Source organism: Pristiophorus japonicus, chromosome 1, assembly GCF_044704955.1.
Source record: "Pristiophorus japonicus isolate sPriJap1 chromosome 1, sPriJap1.hap1, whole genome shotgun sequence".
NCBI lineage: Eukaryota > Metazoa > Chordata > Chondrichthyes > Pristiophoridae > Pristiophorus > Pristiophorus japonicus.
The window spans coordinates 106,424,636-106,451,793 of record NC_091977.1 but is presented as its reverse complement, the minus strand read 5'-3'; the positions used below and the strand labels follow the sequence as shown (position 1 = coordinate 106,451,793).

Genomic DNA, 27,158 nt, shown 5'->3' with positions numbered 1-27,158 from the left:
TACCATGAACGCGCGGCTGTATCGCGTGACATTGAGGTTAATGACCCTGTATTTGTTCTTAATTACGGTCATGGTCCCAAATGGCACTGTTTTAGCCAAGGAGGGGAATAGAGTGTTTGTTGTCAAATGTGCAGAAAGCACTTGGATCAGACCAAACTGTGATTCACTGACAACCAAGAACAGTTTGAAGAGGACATTACCATTATTGATCCACCAACACACACCTAACCTGCAATCGACCTCGCGGTCAACCACGAGGATGAACCCACCGACAGTCCGATCAGACCAGCCGCGCTGCAACGCAGCAATGATCCGACCAATTCACCCATGCCAGGACTTCAACTCGGGTGATCAACCCGGGAACGAAGAGCCCCGGATCGCCTCAACTTGTAAATAACTTGTATCTAAGACTTTGGGGGGGGGGGGGGGCGTGCGGGGGAGTGATGTTATGTATGTAAACTTTATAATAGTGTCAGACTTGCCACCAGGGGGCGCACCTGTTGGAGACCCAAGAGTAACCTGCACACCCCGTGCAAGCAAGTATAAAAGGTTGTCTGCCATGCTGCTTAAGCACTCTGGAGTTTGATTAAAGAGACTATGGTCACATCAGTTTGAGCTTACAGCATACAGGGCCCAAGTTTCCACAGGATAAAAAACGGGCGCCCCTCCGAGCTAGGCGCCCGTTTTACGCGCCTAAAACGGCGCCAGAAAAAAAACGCGCTATTCTCGAGCGCTTTGCAGCTCCTTGTCTGTTTGGCACGGCGCCCAGGGGGGCGGAGCCTACACTTGCGCCGATTTTGTAAGTGGGAGGGGGCGGGTACTATTTAAATTAGTTTTTTTCCTGCCGGCAACGCTGCGCGTGCGCGTTGGAGCGTTCGTGCATGCTCAGTGTGAAAAAAAACATTGGCACTCGGCCATTTTTGTAGTTCTTTGTAGCTGTTTAATTTTTGAACATTTTTTAATAAAATCACATTGCCATCAGCACATCAGCACTGAGGCTACCCTTCTCACTGTCTCCTTCCCCTCCCTCCCCTCTGCGGCAACAAACGGCTCTCTCCTTCCCCTCCCTCCCCTCCCCTGCGCGGCAACAAGCCGCTGTTTCCTTCCCCTCCCTCCCCTCCCTCCACGGCAACACGCCGCTGTCTCCTTCCCCTCCCTCCCCTCCCCTGCGCGGCAACAAGCCGCTGTCTCCTTCCCCTCCCTCCCCTCCCTCCACGGCAAGAAGCCGCTGTCTCCTTCCCCTCCCTCCCCTCTCTCCACGGCAACAAGCCGCTGTTTCCTTCCCCTCCCTCCCCTCCCTCCACGGCAACAAGCCGCTGTTTCCTTCCCCTCCCTCCCCTCCCTCCATGGGAACAAGCCGCTGTCTCCTTCCCCTCCCTCCATGGCAACAAGCCGCTGTCTCCTTCCCCTCCCTCCTCTCATCAGCAACAAACCGCTGTCTCCTTCCCCTTCCTCCCCTCCTGCTCAGCGGCACGAACAGCTTTCTCCACCCCCACCCCCCCGCCTCCCGCTCAGCGGCACGAACGGCTGCAGAATTCTCCCTGGCTGAAGCACTTTCACACAGGTAGGAAGATGGTTTATTTAATCTTTTCTTTGCTTATAAATGTTTATTCAGGTTGGATTTATTTATATAATATTTGTATAAGTATAAATAAGGATTTATTATAGAATTTAATGATTTCCCTTCCCCCCCCACCTCGTTCTGGATGCCTAATTTTTTAATGTGTAGAACAGATTTTTTCAGTTCTACAAAAATCTTCACTTGCTCCATTCTACTTTAGTTTGGAGTACGTTTTCACTGTGGAAACTTTCAAATCAGGCGTCAGTGGCCGGACACGGCCCCTTTTGAAGAAAAAATTCTGTTCCAAAGTAGAACTGTTCTACCTGACTAGAATTGCAGAAAAGAAAATGTGGAGAATTGCGATTTCTAAGATAGTCCGTTCTCCACCAGTTGCTCCTAAAAATCAGGCGCAAATCATGTGGAAACTTGGGCCCACAGTCTTGTGGAGTTATTCTGAACATAGCAAGCCGCAACTGGAGTATTGTATCCAATTCTGGGCACCGCACTTTAGGATGGATGTGAAGGCCTTAGAAAGGATGCAGAAAAGATTGACAAGAATGGTTCCAGGGATGAGGGATTTCAGTTACGTGGATAAACTGGAGAAGCTGGGGTTATTCTCCTTAGAGCAGAGAAGGTTGAGAGGATATTTGATAGAGATTTTCAAAATCATGAGGGGTCTAGACAGAGTAGATAGAGAGAAACTGTTCCCATTAGTGGAAGGGTCAAGAACCAGAGGACACAGATTTAAGGTGATTGGCAGAAGAACCAAAGGCGACATGAGGAAAAACTTGTTTATGCCGTCAGTGGTTATGATCTGGAATGCACGGCCGGCCTGAAAGGGTGGTGGGGGCAGATTCAATTGTGGCTTTCAGCAGGGAATTGGATAAGTACCTGAAGGAAAAAAGTTGCAGGGCTACAGAGAAAGGGCGGGGAGTGGGACTAACTGAAGTACTCTTGCAGAGAGCCGGCATAGGCTCAACAGGCCGAATGGCCTCCTTCTGTGCTGTAACCATTCTATGATTCATAAAAGCATGTTGATTATTCTATATAGTTGCACACACTTTCAGATAGAGGTAAGAGACATTCTTTGCCTGAACTTTTCCTTGTGGTCTATCATTAGCTGAAGAATAACACAAAAAAATACCTACACGTGCCTTAATCAAGGGTTAAAGACCACTGCCTGGACCAGCAGATGTCTTCAATTTACTCTGTATGGAACAAAGAAGTTCCACAAGCATAAATAAAATGAATTTAATGAAAAAAATAACAGAACAAGTTCTGAAGTTGAAAATTAACAGCCTTTGTGCAGAAATGGAAGAAAAACTGCTGAAAACTTTGGGAAAGATTTTGCAAAAGGAACATTAGACTAAAATAACATGATTTTATCACAAAACCACCAATGGAGACAACAAAAATTATTTACCAACGCTGCTAAAAGAACAGCTGGCAGTGACAGGATAAAAAGAACCCAGTGTGATATGAAAATAAAGCTTCGTGTGGAGAAACAGGAGAGAACTGTTATATATGTAAACTTGTATTTACTCTGTAACAGCCATCAGAGGGCTCATCCCCTGGAGTCCCAAGGGATCCCATAATCTTTTGGGAGCACAGGTATTTAAGGAGGTTTCACAGGTTGGAGAGGCACTCTGGAGACCTGCAATAAAAGACTAAGGTCACACTTTACTTTGAGCTCACAGTGTTCAGTCTGACTCTTTCTTCATACACAAGAACAAAAAGCTCAAAGATAACCATGAGTTTGTTTGTTTCCAGCCTGCTTCCAAATTCTTAATAAGGACAGCATCCCGTTATTTCCCTCCCTCCTGTCCCAATTTAGATGGTGACCAATTTATTTGTATATAGCAGTTGAATGAAAGAAGGCCCTGTTTACATTTTCTATTTTTTTCTCTATTGGAACCCCTCTACTAGCTCTGTGGTTAAATGCACCATGTAGTACTTAGACTTAGATTATCCTAGATTTGATCCTTGGTCTGCGCTGAGATTCTGGAGTTGCTAAAATTGCCTCAAAGCTCCTACAGTAGGGACAAAAATAAAATCAGTCAATGTTCCCACTCCTGATCACTATCCAGGTGCCGCTGCGGGAATGTGTGCCTGTGTGGATGATAGGCGAGGACAGGATACAACTCAGCTGTCATGTTCCCCTCCTTCAGTCGAGTAGCCTGCTGTCATTCGCCACCTAGACTCACAATTAGATGGTAATTTAGACAATGGACTGGTCGTTGCCCCAGTGCCCATGGAACCAGACCCCAGTGTGACTTGTCACCTTCAGGAAAAAAGAGGAACTGTATTTTTAATTCTAATTTGTTTTTTTATATGCTATTAATGCTTACTTAAAGGAAATGATCTTATCTCCGATCAACAAAGATTGGCAGAACCATTCTTGGCACACACAAGTGGATGGAGAACACCACGGGTGCGGCCTGTGGAGATTTAAACAACGGCGGCAGAACCGGCGGAGCGCAGAGCAGACTTGGGCGGCAGTGACTTAACAGAGGCAGAATTTGAAAGAGTGATGTCAGAGTAAAAAAAAAAGCAGATGTCAGCACAAGAGAAGAAGCCAATTGGTGAGTAGCTGGTAAGTTTTTTTTTAGTTTTAAGTTTATATCTGCTAAGTAAGTTCATAGTATATTCAATAGAGGCACAGCAGGGCAGCTCAGTCCTGTGGAATGCACATCCTGTGCTATGTAGGAAGTCCTGGATGCTTCTCGTAGTCTGGACAACGATGTGTGCAGGAACTGTTGCCAGCTGCGGCAGCTCGAGATCCGTGTATCGGAGCTCAAGCATGAGGTAGAGTCACAGCGAGGCTGAGAACGTCATGGATAGCACGTTTCTAGAGGTGGTCATCCCACAGCTTCAGAGTGTGCAGGCAGAGAGGAAGTGGGTCACTGCCAGACAGCAGAGGAAGACCAGGCAGGTAGTGCAGGAGTCCCCCGAGTGCATCTCGCTCTCCAACCAGTATTCTATTCTGAGTACTGGGGGTGACGGTTCTTCTGGGGAGTGCAGCCAGAGCCAAGTCCATGGCACCATGGGTGGCTCAGCTGCACAGGGGGTGGGGAAAAGCTATAGTGGTAGGGGATTTGATAGTTAGGGGAGCAGACAGGCGTTTCTGCTGCCGCAGATGTGACTGAGGGTGGTATGGTGCATCCCTGGTACCAGGGTCAATGATGCCACTGAGAGGCTGCAGGGCATTCTGAGGCGGGAGGGTGAACAGCCAGAGGCCGTGGTCCATATCGGTACCAATGACATAGGTAGAAAGAATGATGAGGTCCTGTTGGCAGATTTTAGGGAGCTAAGAGAGAGATTAAAAAGCAGGACCTCAAAAGGTAGTAATCTCCAGATTACTCCCGGTGCCACATGCTAGTGAGTACAGAAGTAGAAGGACAGAGCAGATGAGTGCGTGGCTGAAATAGTGCAGGAGGGAGGGCTTTAGATTCCTGAGGCATTGGGTCTATTTCTGGGGGAGGTGGTACCTGTACAAACCAGACCGGGTTACACCTCAACAGAGGAAGGACCAAAATCGTCGTGGTGGGGGGGCGGGGAGGGGGTGTGCCGGGGGGTGGAGGTGTTGCTAGTGGGGAGGGTTTAAACTAACTTGGCAGGGCGATGGGAATCTAAGAGTAGATGCAGAAGGGAGAGAAGCAAAGCTGGAATTGGAAAGCAGAAAATTAGAAAGGGAATTTGGAAGGTAGAGGAAACAAAGCTAGAAAGTAGACAACAAGGAAGTTTGGCAGTGCTAAATGGTATATACTTCAATGCAAGGAGTATAGGGAATAAGGCAGATGAGCTGAGAGCACAGATAGACACTTGGGAGTATGATATTATAGCTATTAAGATATGACTGAAAGAAGGGCAGGAGTGACAGCTCAACATTCCAGGTTACAGGGTTTTCAGATGGGATAGAGAGGGTGGTTAAAAAAAAGAGTGCGGGGGGGTCGCAGTGTTGATTAAAGAAACAATTACAGCCGTGAGGAAGGATGAAATGTTAGCAGGATCATCAAATGAGACCATATGGGTTGAATTTAAGAACAAAAAAGGGCGATCACACTGCTGGGAGTGTACTGTAGACCCCTAAACAGTCAGAGGGAGATAGAAGAGGAGCTATATGTAGGCAAATTTCTGAGAAGTGCAAAAACTATAGGGCAGTAATAGTAGGGAATTTCAACTACCCTAATATTAACTAGGATAGAATTAGTGTGAAAGGTATAGAGAATGCAGAATTCATAAAATGCATTCAGTAGAACTTTTTTAGCCATTATGTAGCAAGCCCAACAAGGGAGGGAGCGGTTCTGGACTTAGCTTTAAGGAATGAAGCTGGGCAAGTGGAAGGGGTATCAGTGGGAGAGCATTTTGGTGGTAGTGATCATAATTCAGTTAGATTAGGGTAGTTATGGAAAAGGACAAAGATAGACCAGGAATAAAAGTTCGCAATTGTGGAAGTGCCAATTTTTCAAAGCTGAGATTGGATTTAGCCAAAGTGGACTGGAAATAGCTGCTTGAAGGCAAATCAGTGTCGGAGCAGTGGGAGGCATTCAAGGAGGAGATCCTGAGGGTTCAGAGCAAGTATGTTCCCTTAAAGAAAACAGGTGGGACTAACAACTCTAGAGTCCCCTGGATGTCAAGGGACATACACGGTAGGATAAAGAAAAAAAGGGAGGCTTATGACAGATACCGAGGGCTCGATACTGTAGAAACTCTAGAGGAGGATACAAAGTGCAGGGGTGCAATTAAAGAGGAAATTAGGAAAGCAAAGAGAGAACATGAAAACATTTTGGCAAGTAAAATCAAGGAAAACCCAAAGATGTTTTATAAATACATTATGAGCAAGCGGATAACTAAAGAAAGAGTAGGGCCCTATTAAAGACCATAAAGGTAATGTGTGTGTGGAGGTGGAAGATGTGAGTATGGTTCTTAATACTTTGCGTCTGTTTTCACAAAATATTACAATCAGGGAGGAGGAGTGTGAAATATTAGATGAAATAAGCATAGTGAGAGAGGAAGTATTAAGAGCTTAGCAGCTTTGAAAGTGGATAAATCCCCAGGCCCAGATGAAATGTATCCCAGACTGTTAAGAGAAGCAAAAGAGGAACTAGCAGAGGTTCTGACCATCATTTTCCAATCTTCTCTGGCTACACGTGTGGTGCCGGAGGACTGCTAACGTTGTTTAAAAAGGGAGAAAAGGATAGACCATATAATTATAGGCCAGTCAGCCTAACCTCGGTGGTAGGAAAATTATTGGAAACAATTCTGAGGGACAGGATAAATCTTCATTTAGAAAGACACGGGTTAATGAAGGACAGTCAGGATGGATTTGTTATGGGAAGGTCGTGTCTGGCTAACTTCATTAAATTTTTTAAGGAGGTAACAAGAAAGGTCAATGAGGCCAGTGCTTTTGATGTAGAGTATATGGATTTTAGCAAGGCTGTTGATAAGGTCCCACATGGTACACTGATCATGAAAGTAAAGTCCATGGGATCCAGGGCAAGGTGGATCCACAATTGGCTCAGAGGCAGGAAGCAAACGGTAATGGTTGATGGGTGTTTTTGTGACTGGAAGGCTGTTTCCAGTGGGGTTCCGCAGGGCTCAGGACTAGGTCCCTTGATTTTTGTGGTATACTTCAATGGTTTAGACTTGAATGATGGGGGTATGATTAAGAAGTTTTCAGATGATAGTAATACCGGCTGTGTGGTTGATAATAGAAACATAGGAAATAGGTGCAGGAGTAGGCCATTCGGCCCTTCGAGCCTGCACCACCATTCAATAAGATCATGGCTGATCATTCCCTCAGTACCCCTTTCCTGCTTTCTCTCCATACCCCTTTGATGCCTTTAACAGTAAGGGCCATATCTAACTCCCTCTTGAATATACCCAGTGAACTGGCATCAGCAACTCTCTGCGGTAGGGAATTCCACAGGTTAACAATGCTGTGAGTGAAGAAGTTTCTCCTCATCTCAGTCCTAAATGGCCTACCCCTTATCCTAAGACTGTGTCCCCTGGTTCTGGACTTCCCTATCATCGGGAACATTCTTCTGCATCTAACTTGTCCAGTCCCGCCAGAATCTTGTAAGTTTCTATGAGATCCCCTCTCATCCTTCTAAACTCCAGTGTATAAAGGCCCAGTTGATCCAGTCTCTCCTCGTATGTCAGTCCCGCCATCCCGGGAATCAGTCTGGTGAACCTTCGCTGCACTCCCTCAATAGCAAGAACGTTCCTTCCTCAGATTAGGAGACCAAAATTGAACAAAATATTCCAGGTGAGGCCTCACCAAGGCCCTGTACAACTGCAGTAAGACCTCCCTGCTTCTATACTCAAATCCCCTAGCTATAAAGGCCAACATACCATTTGCCTTCTTCACCGCCTGCTGTACCTGCATGCCAACTTTCAATGACTGATGAACCATGACACCCAGGTCTCATTGCGCCTCCCCCTTTCCTAATCTGCCGCCATTCAGATAATATTCTGCCTTCGTGTTTTTGCCCCCAAAGTGGATAACCTCACATTTATCCACATTATACTGCATCTGCCATGCATTTGCCCACTCACCTAACCTGTCCAAGTCACCCTGCAGCCTTTTAGCATCCTCCTCACAGCTCACACCGCCTTCCAGCTTAGTGTCATCTGCAAACTTGGAGATATGACACTCAATTCCTTCATCTAAATCATTAATGTATATTGTAGAAAGCTGGGGTCCTGCGGCACTCCACTAGTCACTGCCTGCCATTCTGAAAAGGACCCGTTTATCCCGACTCTCTGCTTCCTGTCTGCCAACCAGTTCTCTATCCACGTCAGTACATTACCCCCAATACCATGTGCTTTGATTTTGCATACTAATCTCTCATGTGGGACCTTGTCAAAGGCCTTTTTAAAGTCCAAATACACCACATCCACTGGTTCTCCCTTGTCCACTTTACCAGTTACATCCTCAAAAAATTCCAGAAGGTTTGTCAAGCATGATTTCCCTTTCATAAATCCATGCTGACTTGGACCGATCCTGTCAAGGCTTTCCAACTGCGCTGCTATTTCATCTTTAATAATTGATTCCAACATTTTTCCCACTACCGATGTCAGGCCATCCGGTCTATAATTACCCGTTTTCTCTCTCCCTCCTTTTTAAAAAAGTGGTGTTACATTAGCTACCCCCCAGTCCATAGGAACTGATCCAGAGTCGATAGACTGTTGGAAAATGATCACCAATGCATCCACTATTTCTAATGCCACTTCCTTAAGTACTCTGGGATGCAGACTATCAGGCCCCGGGGATTTATTGGCCTTCTATCCCATCAATTTCCCCAACACAATTTCCCGCTTTATAAGGATATCCTTCAGTTCTTCCTTCTCACTAGACCCTCGGTCCCCTAGTATTTCTTCTGTCTTCCTTCATGAAAACAGAACCAAAGTATTTGTTTAACTGGTCCGCCATTTCTTTATTCCCCATTATAAATTCACCTGAATCTGACTGCAAGGGACCTACGTTTGTTTTCACTAATCTTTTTCTTTTCACATATCTATAGAAGCTTTTGCAGTCAGTTTTTATGTTCTTAGCAAGCTTCCTCTCATACTCTATTCTCCCCCTCCTAATAAAACCCTTTGTCCTCCTCTGCTGTATTACAAAATTCTCCCAGTCCTCAGCTTTGCTGCTTTTTCTGGCCAATTTATATGCCTCTTCCTTGGATTTAACACTATCCCTAATTTCCCTTGTTAGCGACGGTTGAGCCACCTTCCCGTTTTATTTTTACTTCAGACAGGGATGTACAATTGTTGAAGTTCATCCATGTGATCTTTAAATGTTTGCTATTGCCTATCTACCGTCAACCCTTCAAGTATCATTTGCCAGTCTATTCTAGCCAATTCACGTCTCAAACCATCGAAGTTACCTTTCCTTAAGTTCAGGACCCTAGTCTCTGAATTAACTGTGTCACTCTCCATCTTAATAAAGAATTCTACCATATTATGGTCACTCTTCCCCAAGGGGTCTTGCAGAACAAGATTGTTAATTAGTACTTTCTCAATACACATCACCCAGTCTAGATGGCCAGCCCTCTAGTTGGTTCCTCGACATATTGGTCTAGAAAACCATCCCTAATACACTTCAGGAAATCCTCCTCCACCGTATTGCTACCAGACTGGTTAGCCCAGTCAATATGTAGATTAAAGTCACCCATGATAACTGCTGTACCTTTATTGCACGCATCCTAATTTCTTGTTTGATGCTGTCCCCATCCTCATTATTACTGTTTGGTGGTCCGTACACAACTCCCACTAGCGTTTTCTGCCCTTTGGTATTCGGTAGCTCCACCCATACAGATTCCACATCATCCAAGCTAATGTCCTTCCTTACTATTGCATTAATTTCCTCATTAACCAGCAACGCTACCCCATCTCCTTTTCCTTTAGAAACATCGAAACATAGAAAATAGGTGCAGGAGTAGGCCATTCGGCCCTTCTAGCCTGCACTGCCATTCAATGAGTTCATGGCTGAACATGCAACTTCAGTACCCCATTCCTGCTTTCTCGCCATACCCCTTGATCCCCCTAGTAGTAATGATTTCATCTAACTCCTTTTTGAATATATTTAGTGAATTGGCCTCAACAACTTTCTGTGGTAGAGAATTCCACAGGTTCATCACTCTCTGGGTGAAGAAGTTTCTCCTCATCTCGGTCCTAAATGGCTTACCGCTTATCCTTAGACTGTGTCCCCTGGTTCTGGACTTCCCCAACATTGGGAACATTCTTGCTGCATCTAACCTGTCTAAACCCATCAGAATTTTAAACGTTTCTATGAGGTTCCCTCTCATTCTTCTGAACACCAGTGAATAAAAGCCCAGTTGATCCAATCTTTCTTGATAGGTCAGTCCCGCCATCCCGGGAATCAGTCTGGTGAACCTTCGCTGCATTCCCTCAATAGCAAGAATGTCCTTCCTCAGGTTAGGAGACCAAAACTGTACACAATACTCCAGGTGTGGCCTCACCAATGCCCTGTACAACTGAAGCAACACCTCCCTGCCCCTGTACTCAAATCCCCTCGCTATGAAGGCCAACATGCCATTTGCTTTCTTAACCGCCTGCTGTACCTGCATGCCAACCTTCAATGACTGATGTACCATGACACCCAGGTCTCGTTGCACCTCCCCTTTTCCTAATCTGTCACCATTCAGATAATAGTCTGTCTCTCTGTTTTTACCACCAAAGTGGATAACCTCACATTTATCCACATTATACTTCATCTGCCATGCATTTGCCCACTCACATAACCTATCCAAGTCGCTCTGCAGTCTCATAGCATCCTCCTCGCAGCTCACACTGCCACCCAACTTAGTGTCATCCGCAAATCTGGAGATACTACATTTAATCCCCTCGTCTAAATCATTAATGTACAGTGTAAACAGCTGGGGCCCCAGCACAGAACCTTGCGGTACCCAACTAGTCACTGCCTGCCATTCTGAAAAGTACCCATTTACTCCTACTCTTTGCTTCCTGTCTGACAACCAGTCCTCAATCCATGTCAGCACACTACCCCCAATCCCATGTGCTTTAACTTTGCACATTAATCTCTTGTGTGGAACCTTGTCAAAAGCCTTCTGAAAGTCCAAATATACCATATCAACTGGTTCTCCCTTGTCCACTCTACTGGAAACATCCTCAAAAAATTCCATAAGATTTTTCAAGCATGATTTCCCTTTCACAAATCCATGCTGACTTGGACCTATCATGTCACCTCTTTCCAAATGCACTGCTATGACATCCTTAATAATTGATTCCATCATTTTACCCACTACCGATGTCAGGCTGACTGGTCTATAATTCCCTGTTTTCTCTCTCCCTCCTTTTTTAAAAAGTGGGGTTACATTGGCTACCCTCCACTCCATAGGAACTGATCCAGAGTCAATGGAATGTTGGAAAATGACTGTCAATGCATCCGCTATTTCCAAGGCCACCTCCTTAAGTACTTGGGATGCAGTCCATCAGGCCTTGGGGATTTATCGGCCTTCAATCCCATCAATTTCCCCAACACAATATCCCGACTAATAAGGATTTCCCTCAGTTCCTCCTCCTTACTAGACCCTCTGACCCCTTTTATATCCGGAAGGTTGTTTGTGTCCTCCTTAGTAAATACCGAACCAAAGTACTTGTTCAATTGGTCCGCCATTTCTTTGTTCCCCGTTATGACTTCCCCTGATTCTGACTGCAGGGGACCTACGTTTGTCTTTACTAATCTTTTTCTCTTTACATATCTATAGAAACTTTTGCAATCCGTCTTAATGTTCCATGCAAGCTTCTTCTCGTACTCCATTTTCCCTGCCCTAATCAAACCCTTTGTCCTCCTCTGCTGAGTTCTAAATTTCTCCCAGTTCCCGGGTTCGCTGCTATTTCTGGCCAATTTGTATGCCACTTCCTTGGCTTTAATACTATCCCTGATTTCCCTTGATAGCCACGGTTGAGCCACCTTCCCTTTTTTATTTTTACACCAGACAGGAATGTACAATTGTTGTAGTTCATCCATGCGGTCTCTAAATGTCTGCCATTGCCCATCCACAGTCAACCCCTTAAGTATCATTCGCCAATCTATCCTAGCCAATTCACGCCTCATACCTTCAAAGTTAGCCTTCTTTAAGTTCTGGATCATGGTCTCTGAATTAACTGTTTCATTCTCCATCCTAATGCAGAATTCCACCATATTATGGTCACTCTTCCCCAAGGGGCCTCGCACAACGAGATTGCTAATTAATCCTCTCTCATTACACAACACCCAGTCTAAGATGGCCTCCCCCCTAGTTGGTTCCTCGACATATTGGTCTCGAAAACCATCCCTTATGCACTCCAGGAAATCCTCCTCCACCGTATTGCTTCCAGTTTGGTTAGCCCAATCTATGTGCATATTAAAGTCACCCATTATAACTGCTGCACCTTTATTGCACGCACCCCTAATTTCCTGTTTGATGCCCTCCCCAACATCACTACTACTGTTTGGATGTCTGTACACAACTCCCACTAACGTTTTTTGCCCTTTGGTGTTCTGCAGCTCTACCCATATAGATTCCACATCATCCAAGCTAATGTCCTTCCTAACTATTGCATTAATCTCCTCCTTAACCAGCAATGCTACCCCACCTCCTTTTCCTTTTATTCTTTCCTTCCTGAATGTTGAATTCCCAGCCCTGATCATCCTGGAGCCACGTCTCCGTAATCCCAATCACATCATATTTGTTAACATTTATTTGCACAGTTAATTCATCCACCTTATTACGGATACTCCTTGCATTAAGACACAAAGCCTTCAGGCTTGTTTTTTAACACCCTTTGTCCTTTTAGAATTTTGCTGTACAGTGGCCCTTTTTGTTCTTTGCCTTGGGTTTCTCTGCCCTCCACTTTTCCTCATCTCCTTTCTGTCTTTTGCTTTTGTCTCCTTTTTGTTTCCCTCTGTCTCCCTGCATTGGTTCCCATCCCCCTGCCATATTAGTTTAACTCCTCCCCAACTGTCTATCCTTCCTAAATGTTGCATACCCCTGGATGTTGAGTTCACAGCTTTGGTCACCCTGGAGCCATGCCTCCATGATGCCAATTACATCATGTCCGTTAACTGCTATCTGCGCAGTTAATTCGTCCACCTTATTCCGAATACTCCTCGCATTGAGGCACAGCGTCTTCAGGCTTGTCTTTTTAACACCCTTTATCCCTTTAGGATTTTGCTGTAATGTGGCCCTTTTTCCTTTTTGCCTTGGGTTTCTCTGCCCTCCACTTTTACTTTTCTTCTTTCTATCTTTTGCTTCTGCCCCCATTCTACTTCCCTCTGTCTCCCTGCATAGGTTCCCTTCCCCCATAATGAAGAAGAAAGCTGTAGACTGCAAGAAGATATCAATGAACTGATCAGGTGGGCAGAACAGTGGCAAATGGAATTCAATCCAGAGACGTGTGAGGTAATGCATTTGGGGAGGGCTAACAAGGCAAGGGCATACACATTAAATGGTCGGACACTGAGAAGTGTAGAGGAACAAAGGGATCTTGGAGTGCATGGCCATAGATTGCTGAAGGTAGTAGGCCAGATAGATAAGGTGATTAAGAAGGTATACGGCTTTATTAGCCAAGGAATAGAATACAAGAGCAGGGAGGTTATACTTGAACTGTATAAAACACTAGTTAGGCCACAGCTAGAGTACTGCGTGCAGTTCTGGTCACCACATTACAGGGAAGATCTGATTGCAGTGGAGAGGATACAGAGGAGATTTTCGAGGATGTTGCCTGGTCTAGGGAATTTTAGCTATGAGGAAAGATTGGATAGGCAGGGTTTGTTTTCTTTGGAACAGAGGAAGCTGAGGGAAGATCTAATTGAGGTGTATAAAATTATGAGGGGCCTAGATAGAGTGGATAGGAAGGACTTATTTCCCTTAGCAGAGTGGTCAGCAACCAGGGGGCATAGATTTAAAGTAATTGGTAGGAGGTTTAGAGGGGATTTGAGGGGAATTTATTTCACCCAGAGGGTGTTGGGGGTCTGGAACTCACTGCCTAAAAGGGTGGTAGAGGCAGAAACTCTCACCACATTTAAAAAGTACTTGGATGTGCACTTTAAGTGCCGTAACCCACAAGGCTACGGACCAAGAGCTGGAAAGTGGGATTAGGCTGGATCGTTCTTTGTCAGCGGACACGATGGGCCACAATGGCCTCCTTCCATGCTGTAAATTTCTATGACTCTATGATTCTATGGATGAATGCATTTATATGACCACTGTAGGTTTTCCCTTTACCACTTGGGAAAGGTGGCAAAGGTCAATAAAAAAATTATACTGTAAAAAGGCACAGACGAAAACAGATATTAACACCCTCTGGCATCAAGTAATGGTATCATACAACTGAAGAAGCTGATCCGAGAATACTCTTGCAACTTCAACCCAAGCTGACCACGGAGTTAAAAAACTCATAATTCCTTCTAGAGCTGAATGACAGAATAATGAGTACATCTGTGATATGTCCAATGTTACTCATGTTGCTGGGAAAGCAGACCATTCCCAAAATAAAAATGTAACATTTATGATTCCGATATTTGGACTAAATAAATGATTTTGTTGGAGTAATTACCAGTATGCCAAATTCCAATAACATTAAAAAATACTTAGCAGATGGGATTGCAGAGAAAAATTCAGTTTTGTTGTTTCCTCATCCATTACATTTTCTAATTCAAGAAGCTGGAAAATATCTTTTAGCATTGTATTAAACATTTGACCATTGGTTTCCAAAAATCTTAAAACCAAAGGTTTCTTTGCAGAATCTTACAAAAGCTACCTAGTTTGGATTAATTTTACCATACTAACAAATTAGGTGAGGTCCTACCTGGTGACGTTGCATCTGGTGTCAATCAAATCATTTTCCACATCCAGGAGGCTGGGAGGCAATCTACATTCCACAGATGTGAGCCTCTTCAAGCGTAGAAGGCTAATGCAGAACTTAGCTCCCATCTCCTCTAGTTCTCTTGTCCCTATCTGTTGGCCCTTTTAGAAGAAAATGCACAGAATTTACATTTTACAAAATACATTGCTGCTAGTGTGGTGCTGTTCATCCTTTTATTTAATGTTTTATTGACATACCTTGATTTTGATTTGTACTAGTTCTATGTCACAATTATTGTGCAACAAAGATTCTTGCACATTTCAGGGTCTGAATGCTCTGAGTGCTTTACAGTTGCACACACTATGCTTTTAGACCTATCGGGACTGATCTTCCTCTCCTGGTTCTGTCTGGGAGCAATTAATGTGAAGTACACCGGAAGTTCACTGCGCCTGGACCGAGAGCTTAGTGTCCGAACCTCCTCATGGGCGAGTTAGAAATAAAGGAGGTGCAACAGGGACTTACAGTTACTGAAGTCATGGAGAGGAGAAAGCCTAGGCATATCCTAAGCTCTAAAGGCAGCCTTCATCAAAAGGCATGCAGAGTGGAAGCCCTGTAAAAGACCAATTTTTCAGGATTTCCTGGTGCATGGAACATCACATAATAAAAATAGCAGCTGCAGCCGAGTATTGGTGACGACTGAAATTAATTGTAGGGATCAGAGTTGTGATTTTTATTTCTGTGGTCGTTTCCTTTAGCGAAATGTGATGATCTCGGTGAATATGCTGCCGTGCCATGGCTACGATGGCAATGGCATCAAATTTAAAATTCGCATCCTCGTGTTTAAATCTCTTCACGAACTCGATCCTCCGTTCCACTCAAACAGGCCTTTTGTGCACCCCCCTCCGCACCATCATTGGCAGCCATGTCTTCAGAAGTCTAACCCTAATTCCCATCCCTCAACCCCTCCCCCCTCTCCACCTCCCTCTCCTCAAAACCCACCTCTTTGAGCAAACTTTTGGTCACCCCTCCTAGTGTGTCCCGCTTTGTCTCGCCAACCATTTTTGTTGGATTATGGCTCTGTGAAGCGCCTTGGGACTAATTTCCTACACTGCTTGTGGTCTGAAAATAAAACTGGCATTGAGCACTATCTTATTTCCTAGTAAACAATTTCAAAATTCTCACTGAATAAACCCGCATTCATACCAATTACATGAAGGTTATTGGCTGTGTATTTATAGCATTTTTTTTTAAAAGTAGCAGATTCTTGTGGTGTTTCTCATAGTATTTTATGATGACAAAATGTATTACACCATGCGATGTTGTAAGGTGGAGCTGTGTTTGATCTGACCCTTTTAAACCAGCAAGTTTAATTGCTATGTGTAAACAAACCCTTAGGTCACTCAGAGTTCAATTGTTTTTTTGATCAGGTAATTTTATAGATTGTAATGTTCTGATCAGTTTCAGTTTGCACCTGAGGCACACCCAGAACTTTAAGATTGTTTTGCATCTGTGACTAAGCGTATAATATCTGGACATTTTTAATATATTACTTGTCATTGAGTCTTCAGTGCAACAGCAAAGTGTCTTCATAGCTATATTTGTTCTTTTTGGCAGATGAGAAATGTGCACTAGATGTGCTGTTTGTATAACTTTGATTTATACATTCACATTTTTATGTATTGGCTTTGTGCTTTGTAACACAATAAGATAAAAATACTTTATTATATTATGCAATAACTTATTTTCTAGTATTCAAATACAAATTATCACTAAATAAACAAGCCTTATTTATTAGTGTCAGCTGTGGCTCAGTGGGTAGCACACTTGCCTCTGGGTCAGAAGGTTGTGGGTTCAAGTCCCACTCCAGGTACTTGAGCACAAAAAATCTAGGCTGATATTCCAGTGGAGTGCTGAGGGAGCGCTGTACTGTCGAAAGTGCTGTCTTTCAGATGAGACATTAAACCGAGGTCCTGTCTGTTTTATCAAGTGGATGTAAAAGATCTCATGGTACTATTTCGAAGAGCAGGGGAATTATTCCTGGTGTACTGGCCAATATTTATCCCTCAATCAACATAACAAAATACAGATTATCTGATCATTATCACATTGTTGTTTGTGGGAGCTTGAGCGCAAATTGGCTGCTGCGTTTCCTACATTGCAACAGTACTTTATTGGCTGTAAAGTGTTTTGAGACGTCCGGTGGTCATGAAAGGCACTGTATAAATCCAATCTTTTTATATTACAATTACATGGAGTTTCCTGACCATTGATGAAACTGCTTTTGCCAATTCCACAATGAATGCATGGAAATGATTTTAAAACTGTAATCTCATCTAAGTGTTCAGATGACAGCTGCTTTTCAACTTATGATGTGCAATTGAGCCCCTTAATAAGATTACCATCTTCAGTTACTCCAGAGTATCCATTATCCCGTTTCTTGAATAAAAGCTGACTTTTACTGCATCGAAAATTGTATTTACAGATAGGGTCTGGGGTGTTTCAAAACTAATGAACACCCTTTTTATCACAGAAGTAATATCTATTTCCTGTTGAGTTCATTATATTTTATGCTCTTCTTCTTAGGAATCACATTGCAAATGAATCGTTCTTTATAGCACGATAGAAAAGTTTAACACATTTAGAGATAAAGGTAGATGATTTAGTTATTTACAAAGCATTTAAAATGTTAACTCATTAGCTTGGAACATGAAAGATAAATGGATTCAATTCACAGGGAGAACATGTAATGTGCACTTGAGGTGGTTTTTAAATTATTTTGAAAAAAAATTATCAGGATGTGAGTGTTGCTGGCAAGGTCGGCATTTATTGCCCATTCTTAGTTACTCTGAGAAGTTGGTGGTGAGCCTTCTTGAATTCTTCATAGCAGTTTTTGATAAAACTGAGTGGCTTGCTAGATCACTTCAGAGAGCAGTTAAGAATCAAACACAAGTGTGGGACTGGAGTCACATATAGGCCAGGCCGGGTAAGGATGGCAGGTTTCCTTCCCTAAAGAACATTGGTGAACCAGCCGTGTTTTTACAAGAATCCGACAGCTTCAGGATACCAGCTTTTTATTTCCAGATTTTTTTAATTGAATTTAATTTTTCAGACTGCCATGGTGATATCTGAATTCACATTCTCTGGATTACTGGTCCAGTGACATAATCTCTACACTACCACACCCATGATTTTTGTGTTATATCTTTTGATATGAATTCTCACCTAAGCTACTTATTGCATATTTGAACTGGGGTTCCATTAAGAATTTCCTGTTGTGTGAACCCCATCAGGAGAAGAGCACTTGTTTATAGGCAATAATAGAATTAGGCCAAAGTTGTTTTTTTGTAATTCGTTCATGAGTTGTGAGCATCGCTGGCAAGGCCAGCATTTATTGCCCATCCCTAATTGCCTTTGAGAAGGTGGTGGTGTGCCGCCTCCTTGAACCGCTGCAGTCCGTGTGGTGAAGGTACTTCCCACAGTGCTGTGAGGGAGAGTGTTCCAGGACTTTGACCCAGCGACAATGAAGGAACTTGCAGGTGGTGGTGTTCCCATACATCTGCTGCTTTTGTCCTTCTAGGTGATAGAAGTTGTGGGTTTGGGAGGTGATGCTGAAGAAGCCTTGGTGAGTTGCTGCAGTGCATCTTGTAGATGGTACACACTGCAACCATGTGCGCCGGTGATGGAGGGAGTAAATGTTTTAGGTGGTGGATGAGGTGCTAATCAAGCGGGCTGCTTTGTCCTGAATGGTGTCGAGCTTCTTGAGTGATGTTGGAGCTGCACTCATCCAGGCAGTCTGGAGGTCCCATGCAAGTCGGTCACCGGCTTTACAATGGTAATAACTGCGCATGCACAAAACATTGAATGGTCCTCGCAACCAGTTAAAGGGTATGCGCACGAAAAGAAATTACAGGTACAGCGTCGAAAATCCGGAAGCCTCGGGACCGAGGCCATTCCAGATTTTCTGACCTCCCGAGTCCGGAAACAACTGGGCCAAGGTAGGTAGGGGAGGGGAGGTCAGACGGCCAAGGTATTTCTGAGAGTACGGTACTAGAAACTTCCACTTCCATTCTTTCATATTCTGACTAAAAACTAGCCCAAAACAGGTTAACTTTATTATATTCCCAAACATATAGCTCATTATTTCAGACCCTTTTACCAAATGTCATTTTTCGATAATCTCCATTCTGGCAAAGTGACAGGTGAGTGAGCTTTTTTTTCATTTTTTTTTAAATGGAGCAGGTGCCGATTTTTGTTTGTATTTTTTTTCTGAATGTAGCGTGATTTGATGGGGAGGTCAGGGGGTTGGAGGTCAGGCGGCCGACCCAGGTGGGAGGAGTCGGGCGGGCCAAGGCTGGGGGAGGTTGGGCGGCCGAAGCGGGAGAGTCCGGATTTCGGAACATTTTCAGGTTTCCGGACGACCCCGCCACGGTTCAGCCCAATACGACAGCCACAGTCCCTGCCGCAGGTGGGACAGACAGTCGTTGAGGGTAAGGGAGGGTGGGACAGGTTTGCCGCATGTTCTTTCCGCTGCCTGCGCTTGTTTTCTGCATGCACTCGGCGATGAGACTTGAGGCGCTCAGCGCCCTCCTGGATGCACTTCCTCCACTTAGGGCGGTCTATGGTCAGGGACCCCCCAGGTGTCGGTGGGGATGTTGCACTTTATCATTACGGGATGCCAGACAGATGTTGCAAAAGGCTTTACTTCATGCATGAATAAGTAGACATCCCCATCTACATCCCCATCTACCCAAGTAAAGAAATAATTAACATTATAATTAGTGGCCTGTTAAGTAAAACGAATCCTTGTCATAAAAGCTGGCTTCTATCCCAAAATAAATGAGCAGTGTACCTGCGCAGCAGCTCTAGGATGTTTTGTTCACTCAGTTCAACTATATAACTCTATGCAGAAATGTGCAGTTATATAAAATACTAAAGCACTTCATTTAAAGATTCTGAAAAGAGATTTGGATCCTGGATGGCTTTTTTTATTTTCAAGTCAAAAAATAAAAAATATGAAAATTTAATACAGTGATTTTACTTTAATGCGAACTGCTTACGATATTCTACCCTGAGCTAAATGGTCTGACAGCGTGATATTTTTCCATCCAACCAAGAGAACAGAGGTATGTAGTGGGCTAGCTATGTGAAAGGCTGACGTGAAGTAACTCTTGTTATAAAGCATAATGTTATATGCTTTGTTTCATAGGAGCTAAGGGCATTGCAAGGAGTCGGAATCATAACACCCTAAATAAATACTAGAGATAAGTTTCCAAGAGGGCTGGATGACTGGGATTATAAATTGTCCAATACTTTACAAGATCACAAAGGGGATGGAGATAATTGTTTACTTCAAATGTCTGCTGACAAACAGTATCAAAATTTAAAAGGACCAAAAAAATCAGCCAAGCACAAACTACAGGCCCAAGTTTCGGCCTCAGTTGCTCCTGATTTTTTGGAGCAACTGGTGTAGAACGGAGTATCTTAGAAATTCAAATTCTCAGCATTTAGTTTGCTCCAGTTCTAGTCAGTTAGAACAGTTTTACTTTGGAACAGAATTTTTTTTTCAAAAGGGGGCGTGTCCGGCCACTTACGCCTGTTTTCAAAGTTTCGGCAGTGAAAACTTACTCCAAACTAACTTAGAATGGAGTAAGTGAAGATTTGTGTACACTCGAAAAAACCTTGTCTACACTTTAGAAAATCAGGCGTAGGTTACAAATCAGGCGTAGGGAATGGGGTGGGGGGGGGGTTAAAGGGAAGTTTGCAAACATTAAACACTTCAGTTTTACAAATAAAGAACCATCATTAATAATAAATGATAAAAACATCAATAAATCAATCACTAAATCAATCCAAAAAAATTAAAAAGAATTTTTTAAAAAATCAATAAATAAAACATTTTCTACTTTACCGACTGCAGCACTGGGAGCCCTCCAACAGCGTGCTGGGATGCCCCCCCCAGTGTGTCGCTGTCAGTGTCTCTATCTCTCTGTCTGTCTGTCTGTGTGTGTCTCTCTCACTCTCTGTCTGTCAGTGTCTGACAGCGAGGGGAGGGGGAGGAGGGGGTAGAGGGAGAGAGGGGGGGCAGGGGGAGGGGTGGGAGGGAGCCAGAGGGGGAGGGAGTGAAGGGGGAGGGATGGGGGAGAAGGGGGAGGGAAGGGGGAGAGAAGGGGAGGAGAGAAGGGGGGGAGAAGGGGGGGGAGAGAAGGGGGAGGAGAAGGGGAAGGGGAGGAGAAGGGGAAAAGGGGGAGAAGGGGGGGGAGAGAAGGGTGGAGAGGGGGAGGGGAGAGGGGGAGGGGAGAGGGGAAGGGGAAAGGGGGAGGGGAGAGGGGAAGGGGGGAAGAGGGGAAGGGGAAAGGGGGGGGAGAGGAGAAGGGAAAGGGGGGAGAGAGGAGAAGGGAAAGGGGAGGAGAGGAGAAGGGGAAGGCGGAGGAGAGGAGAAGGGGAAGGCGGGGGAGAGGAGAAGGGGAAGGCGGGGGAGAGGAGAAGGGGGAGGCGGGGGAGAGGAGAAGGGGAAAGGAGAAGGGTGGGAAAAGGAGAAGGGGGGAAAGGAGAAGGGGGGGGAAAGGAGAAGGGGGGGGGGGGGAGGCTGAACGGGCCGGGCCCGGCCGGGCCCAAGACTTCGGGCAGGGCCCGTCCCCAGCACCAGATTTACAGGTAGGTGGCATTGGGTTGGGTCGGGAGCGCGGGTCGGGGGGGGGCGGTCGGGAGCACGGGTCGGGTCGGGGGGAGGATAGAGGTCGGGTTGGTTCGAGTAGGGAGGGAGCGCGGGTCGGTTCGTGTCGGGGACGGGGGGAGGGAGAGGGAGGTCAGGTTGGGTCGGGTCCGGTCCGCGGGGGGAGGGGGGGGGTCGGGAGCGCGGGTCGGGTCGGGGGGGGTGGTGAGAGGGAGGGAGGGAGGGAGGTTCGGGTCGGGGGGGAGGGAGAGGGAGGTCAGGTCGGGTGGGGGGTGGGGGGTGGGGGCAGCGCGGGTCGGGTCCAGTCCGGGGGGTCGGGTCCAGGGGCGGGGGGAGCGGGAGTCGAGTCGGGTCGGGAGGAAGCAGGAGCTGGGCGTGGGAGGCAGCCTTATGCACGCAGCCCCAGTGAGGCCATTCGGTCAGGGATAGTGGCTGCATGCTTCGGGCCCCTCCCACACTGTTTTGGGCGCCTGGAGCTACTGCACATGCGCGCCCACTGTAGCGCGCATGTGCAGAGGTCCCGGCACTGTTTTCAGCGCAGGGACCTAGCTCCGCCCCCTACAGCTCGTACTGCGCGCGCCCGGCTCAAGAGAACCAGCAGGGAGCCGGAGAATCTGGAAGTTTTTTTTAGGCGCACTTTGTGGCACGAAAAACGGGCGTCCAGGTCGGGGCTGCGCCGTTCTAGGCACGTCCCGAAACTTGGGCCCATTATTTCTACTTTCTTTCTCCCGATTCATCAGAAACAATTTTGACTTATCTATAATTGATTTGTATACGGATTATGATATCCACAATGGTTGGCTGGTGAAAAGGCGTGAGGAAAGAGGAAGAAATTAAGTTTAAAAATACAAATTGATTTTTGATGACATTTTTTTTGCTGGTCAAAATTTTTGGTGACTTTTGAAATATAGTGTAGGATATATAAATAAGGGTACAATAAAGTGAGATGACAAGCAAAGCAACAAACGTAAACATTTTGTGAAGAATTATTCCATCATAAAACAAAAATTTTCCTAAGTTCACATATGGAACTATATTCCATAGGTAAAGGAAGGGCATCTAATTTTCATAAAAAGAGAATCACATCATATCTGATGTGAAAATATCTCAGGATTATTTAAACGTATGTAGATCAAAATTAATTAAGAATCAATCTCCAAGATGATCAGTGAAAAATCATTACCAAAGGAAAAAGAAAAGCTTGATATAAAAACCGCAGGGTTCTATTACCATCTTCATGGAATGGTATGTAATGTCTCATCTGACTTTGAAGGTACTGAAAAGACATGAGAGATTCTGCGAGGTCACTTTGAACTTTGCCGCCTGGGTGGTAATCTGGTAGAGTGGATTGCGCAAAATAAATGGGATAAAAATTGGGCAGGTTCTACAACGGGTGGGTGATCAGGCAGGAAAGTTTAAAATGACCCCATCTGTTTTTAGTTTTATGGAGTGAGATTTAGTTTTGTTTTTCTTTTACCTTGTACTTCCCCTGGTCACAGCCACAGTACGTGCTTTCCATGGTGTAGCTCCTCGTCACACCAACCTCACGCCACACGACGACCCGTGCTGTGGACTCCTTGGACTTCTCCACCACAAAACTACAGCTGCTCATGCAGAATGCTGGTGCAATTTGGTTCAGTACCTTTGGCAGAGTCTAAATGGTCAAACACCGGGAAAATATAGCACAAAATTTAGCTCCACAAAACAAAATTTTCCATGTGCAAAGTAACATTTTGCTTTTGAATGTTGAAGATACCCTTTTACCACTCACTGCCTTTGAAAAAAATGATAAAACTCCATAATAAGTAGCTAACGATATATATCAGGAGAATGGGCATGTTAAATTACAGGTATTCAAACACAGAAACATAGAAAATAGGTGCAGGAGTAGGCCATTCGGTCCTGCACCACCATTCAATATGATCATGGCTGATCATGCACTTCAGTATCCCATTCCTGCTTTCTCTCCATACCCCTTGATCCCTTTAGCAGTAAAGGCCACATCTAACTCCCTTTTGAATATATCTTACAAACTGGCCTCAACAGCTTTCTGTGGTAGAGAATTCCACATGCTCACAATTCTCTGAGTGAAGGCTTACCCCTTATCCTTAGACTGTGGCCCCTGGTTCTGAACTTCCCCAACATCGGGAACCCCTCTCATTCTTTTAAATTCCATTGAATGTAAGCCTAGTCGATCCAGTCTTTCTTCATATGTCAGTCCTGTCATCCCGGGAATCAGTCTGGTGAACCTTCGCTGCACTCCCTCAATAGCAAGAATGTCCTTCCTCAGATTAGGAGACCAAAACTGTACACAATATTCAAGTTGTGGCCTCCCCAAGGCCCCGGTACAACTGCAGTAAGACCTCCCTGCTCCTATATTCAAATCCTCTCGCTATGAAGGACCACATGCCATTTGCCGTCTTCACCGCCTGCTGTACGTGTATGCCAACTTTCAATGACTGATGTACCATGACAGCCAGGGTCTTGTTGCACCTCCCCTTTTACTAATCTGTCACCATTCAGATAATAATCTGCCTTCCTGTTTTTACCACCAAAGTGGATAACCTCACATTTATCTACATTATACCGCATCTGCCATGTATTTGCGCACTCACCTAACCTGTCCCAGTCACCCAGCAGCCTCTTAGCATCCTCCTCACAGCTCACACTGCCACCCACCTTAGTGTCATCTGCAAACTTGGAGATATTACATTCAATTCCTTCGTCTAAATCATTAATGTATATTGTAAATAGCTGGGGTCCCAGCAATGGACCTTGCGGTACCCCAATAGTCACTGCCTGCCATTCTGAAAAGGATCCATTTATTCCTATTCTTTGCTTCCTGTCTGCCAATCACTTCTCTATCCACGTCAGTACATTACCCCCAATACCATGTGCTTTAATTTTGCACACTAATTTCTTGTGTGGGACCTTGTCAATAGCCTTTTGAAAGTCCAAATACAACACATCCACTGGCTCCCCCTTGTCCACTCTACCAGTTACATCCTCAAAAAATTCTAGAAGATTTGTCAAGCATGATTTCCCTTTCATAAATCCATGCTGACTTGGAACGATCCTGTTACTGCTTTCCAAATGCGCTGCTATTTCATCTTTAATAATTGATTCCAACATTTTCCCCACCACCGATGTCCGGCTGACCGGTCTATAATTACCTGTTTTCTCTCTCCCTCCTTTTTTAAAAAGTGGGGTTACATTAGCTACCCTCCAGACCAAAGGAACTGATCCAGAGTCTATAGAATGTTGGAAAATGACCACCAATGCATCCACTATTTCTAGGGCCACTTCCTTAAGTACTCTGGGATGAAGACTATCAGGCCCTAGGGGTTTATTGGCCTTCAATCCCATCAATTTCCCGAACACAATCTGCTGGCTAATAAGGATTTCCTTCAGTTCCTCCTTCTCGCTAGACCCTCGGTCCCCTAGTATTTCCGGAAGGTCTTCCTTGGTAAAGACAGAACCAAAGTATTTGTTCAATTGGTCTGCCATTTCTTTGTTCCTCATTATAAATTCACCTGATTCGGACTGTAAGGGACCTACATTTGTCTTCACTAATCTTTTTCTCTTCACGCATCTGTAGCAGCTTTTGCAGTCAGTTTTTATGTTCCCTGCAAGCTTACTCTCACATTCTATTTTCCCCCTCCAAATTAAACCCTTTGTCCTCCTCTGCTGAATTCTAAATTTCTCCCAGTCCTCAGGTTTGCTGCTTTTTTTGGCCAATTTATATGCCTCTTCCTTGGATTTAACACTATCCCTAATTTCCCTTGTAAGCCACGGTTGAGCCACCTTCCCCATTTTATTTTTACGCCAGACAAGAATGTACAATTATTGAAGACTATACAGTATCAACATCACCATCAGATAATGGCCATTGAGCCCCTCAAGCCTGTTGCACCATTCAATGAGATCATGGCTGATCTGCGACCTAACTCAATGTCCCATATTCCTTAATACCTTTGATTAACCAAAGGCTATCATTCTCAGATTTAAAATAAACAATTGAACTAGCATCAATTGCCATTTGTGGAAGAGAATTCCAAACTTCCACCACCCTTTGTGTATAGAAGTGTTATTGATTTCACTCCTGAAAGGTCTGGCTCTAATTTTAAGACTATGCCCCCTCGTTCTAGAATCTCCAATCAGCGGAAATAGTTTCTCTCTATCTACCCTATCTGTTCCCCTTAATATCTGATCACCCTTTAACCTTCTAAGTTCTAGGTAATACTACCTTAATTTGTGTAACATCTCCTCGTAACTTAACCCTTGAAGTCCGGGTATCATTCTGGTAAACTTATGCTGCACTCCCTCCAAGGTCAACATATCCTTCCTAAGGTGTGGTGCCCAGAACTGCTCACAGTGCTCCAGGTCATCTAAGCAGGATTTTGTTTAGCTGCAACATAACTTCTACCCCCTTTTATTTTAATCCTTTAGATACAAAGGTCAACATTCCATTAGCCTTTTTGATTATTTTCTCTACCTGTTCATGACATTTTAATGATTTATGTACATGGCTTCCCAAGTCTCTTTCGACCTCCACTGTTTTTAGCCTTTCACCATTTACAAAGTACCTGTTCGACCTCGCATTTGCCTACATTGAAATCCATGTGCCACACTTTTGCCCATTCACGTAATCTGTTGATATCCCCTTGTAATTTTATGCTTTCATCTACACTGCCTACAATGCTGCCCATCTTTGTGTCATCGGAAAATTTGGATATATGACTTTCTATGCCATCATCTAAGTCATTAACAAATACTGTAAATAGTTGAGATCCCAACACAGATCGCTGCAGGACACCACTTGTCACATCCTGCCAATTTGAGTCCCTACCCATTATCCCCTACCGCTCAGCCAATTTCTTAACCAGGTCAATAATTTGCCCTCAATCCCGTGGGCTTCTACCTTAGTTAACAGTCTCTTATGTGATACTTTATCAAATGCCTTCTGGAAGTCCATATAAATAACATCCATAGACATTCTCCGGTTCACAATTTAGTCACTTCCTCAATAAAATTCAATCAGATTTGTCAAGCATGACCTACCTTTCACAAATCCATGCTGGCTCTCTCTGATCAACTGAAAATCTTCGAGGTGTTCAGTCATCCTATCCTTAATTATAGGCTCCAGCAATTTCCTGACAACAGATATTAGGCTAACTGGACTATAATTCCCTGGTTTCCCCCTCTCGCCATTCTTAAATAGCGGACTGACATGCGCAATTTTCCAATCTGAAGAAACGGTTACTGAATCGAGAGAACTTTGGAAGATTATAGTTAGAGCATCTGCAATGTGCTCACCTACTTCCTTTAAAACCATCTGGTCTGGGGATTTATCACTCTTTAGTGGCATTATTTTCTTCATTACTGCTATTTTGCTTTTGTTAATTTTATTGAGTCCCTATCCCTGATTCAATATTAGTTTACTTGGGATTTCTGACATGCTATCCTCTTCTACTGCAAATACTGATGCAAAGTAATTATTCAGCATGTCCGCCATTTCCTTATTATCATTGACAATATCACCGCTTTCAGTTTTTAAGGGGTTAACATTGCTCCTGACTACCCTCTTTT

General features: G+C 44.5%; 1 protein-coding gene across 11 annotated transcripts in view; it reads right to left on the bottom strand.

Annotated features, from left to right (window-relative positions):
• agtpbp1 (ATP/GTP binding carboxypeptidase 1) overlaps nucleotides 1–27,158 on the bottom strand; it is a 492,848-nt gene that overhangs the window by 46,092 nt on the left and 419,598 nt on the right. For all 11 annotated transcript variants that reach the window (XM_070882177.1, XM_070882142.1, XM_070882161.1 and 8 more), the window contains 2 exons: nucleotides 23,047–23,223; nucleotides 14,900–15,057 (listed from right to left, as the gene is read on the bottom strand). In XM_070882177.1, the coding sequence (XP_070738278.1) occupies nucleotides 14,900–15,057; nucleotides 23,047–23,223 (335 nt within the window). The remainder of the gene's footprint in view (nucleotides 1–14,899; nucleotides 15,058–23,046; nucleotides 23,224–27,158) is intronic.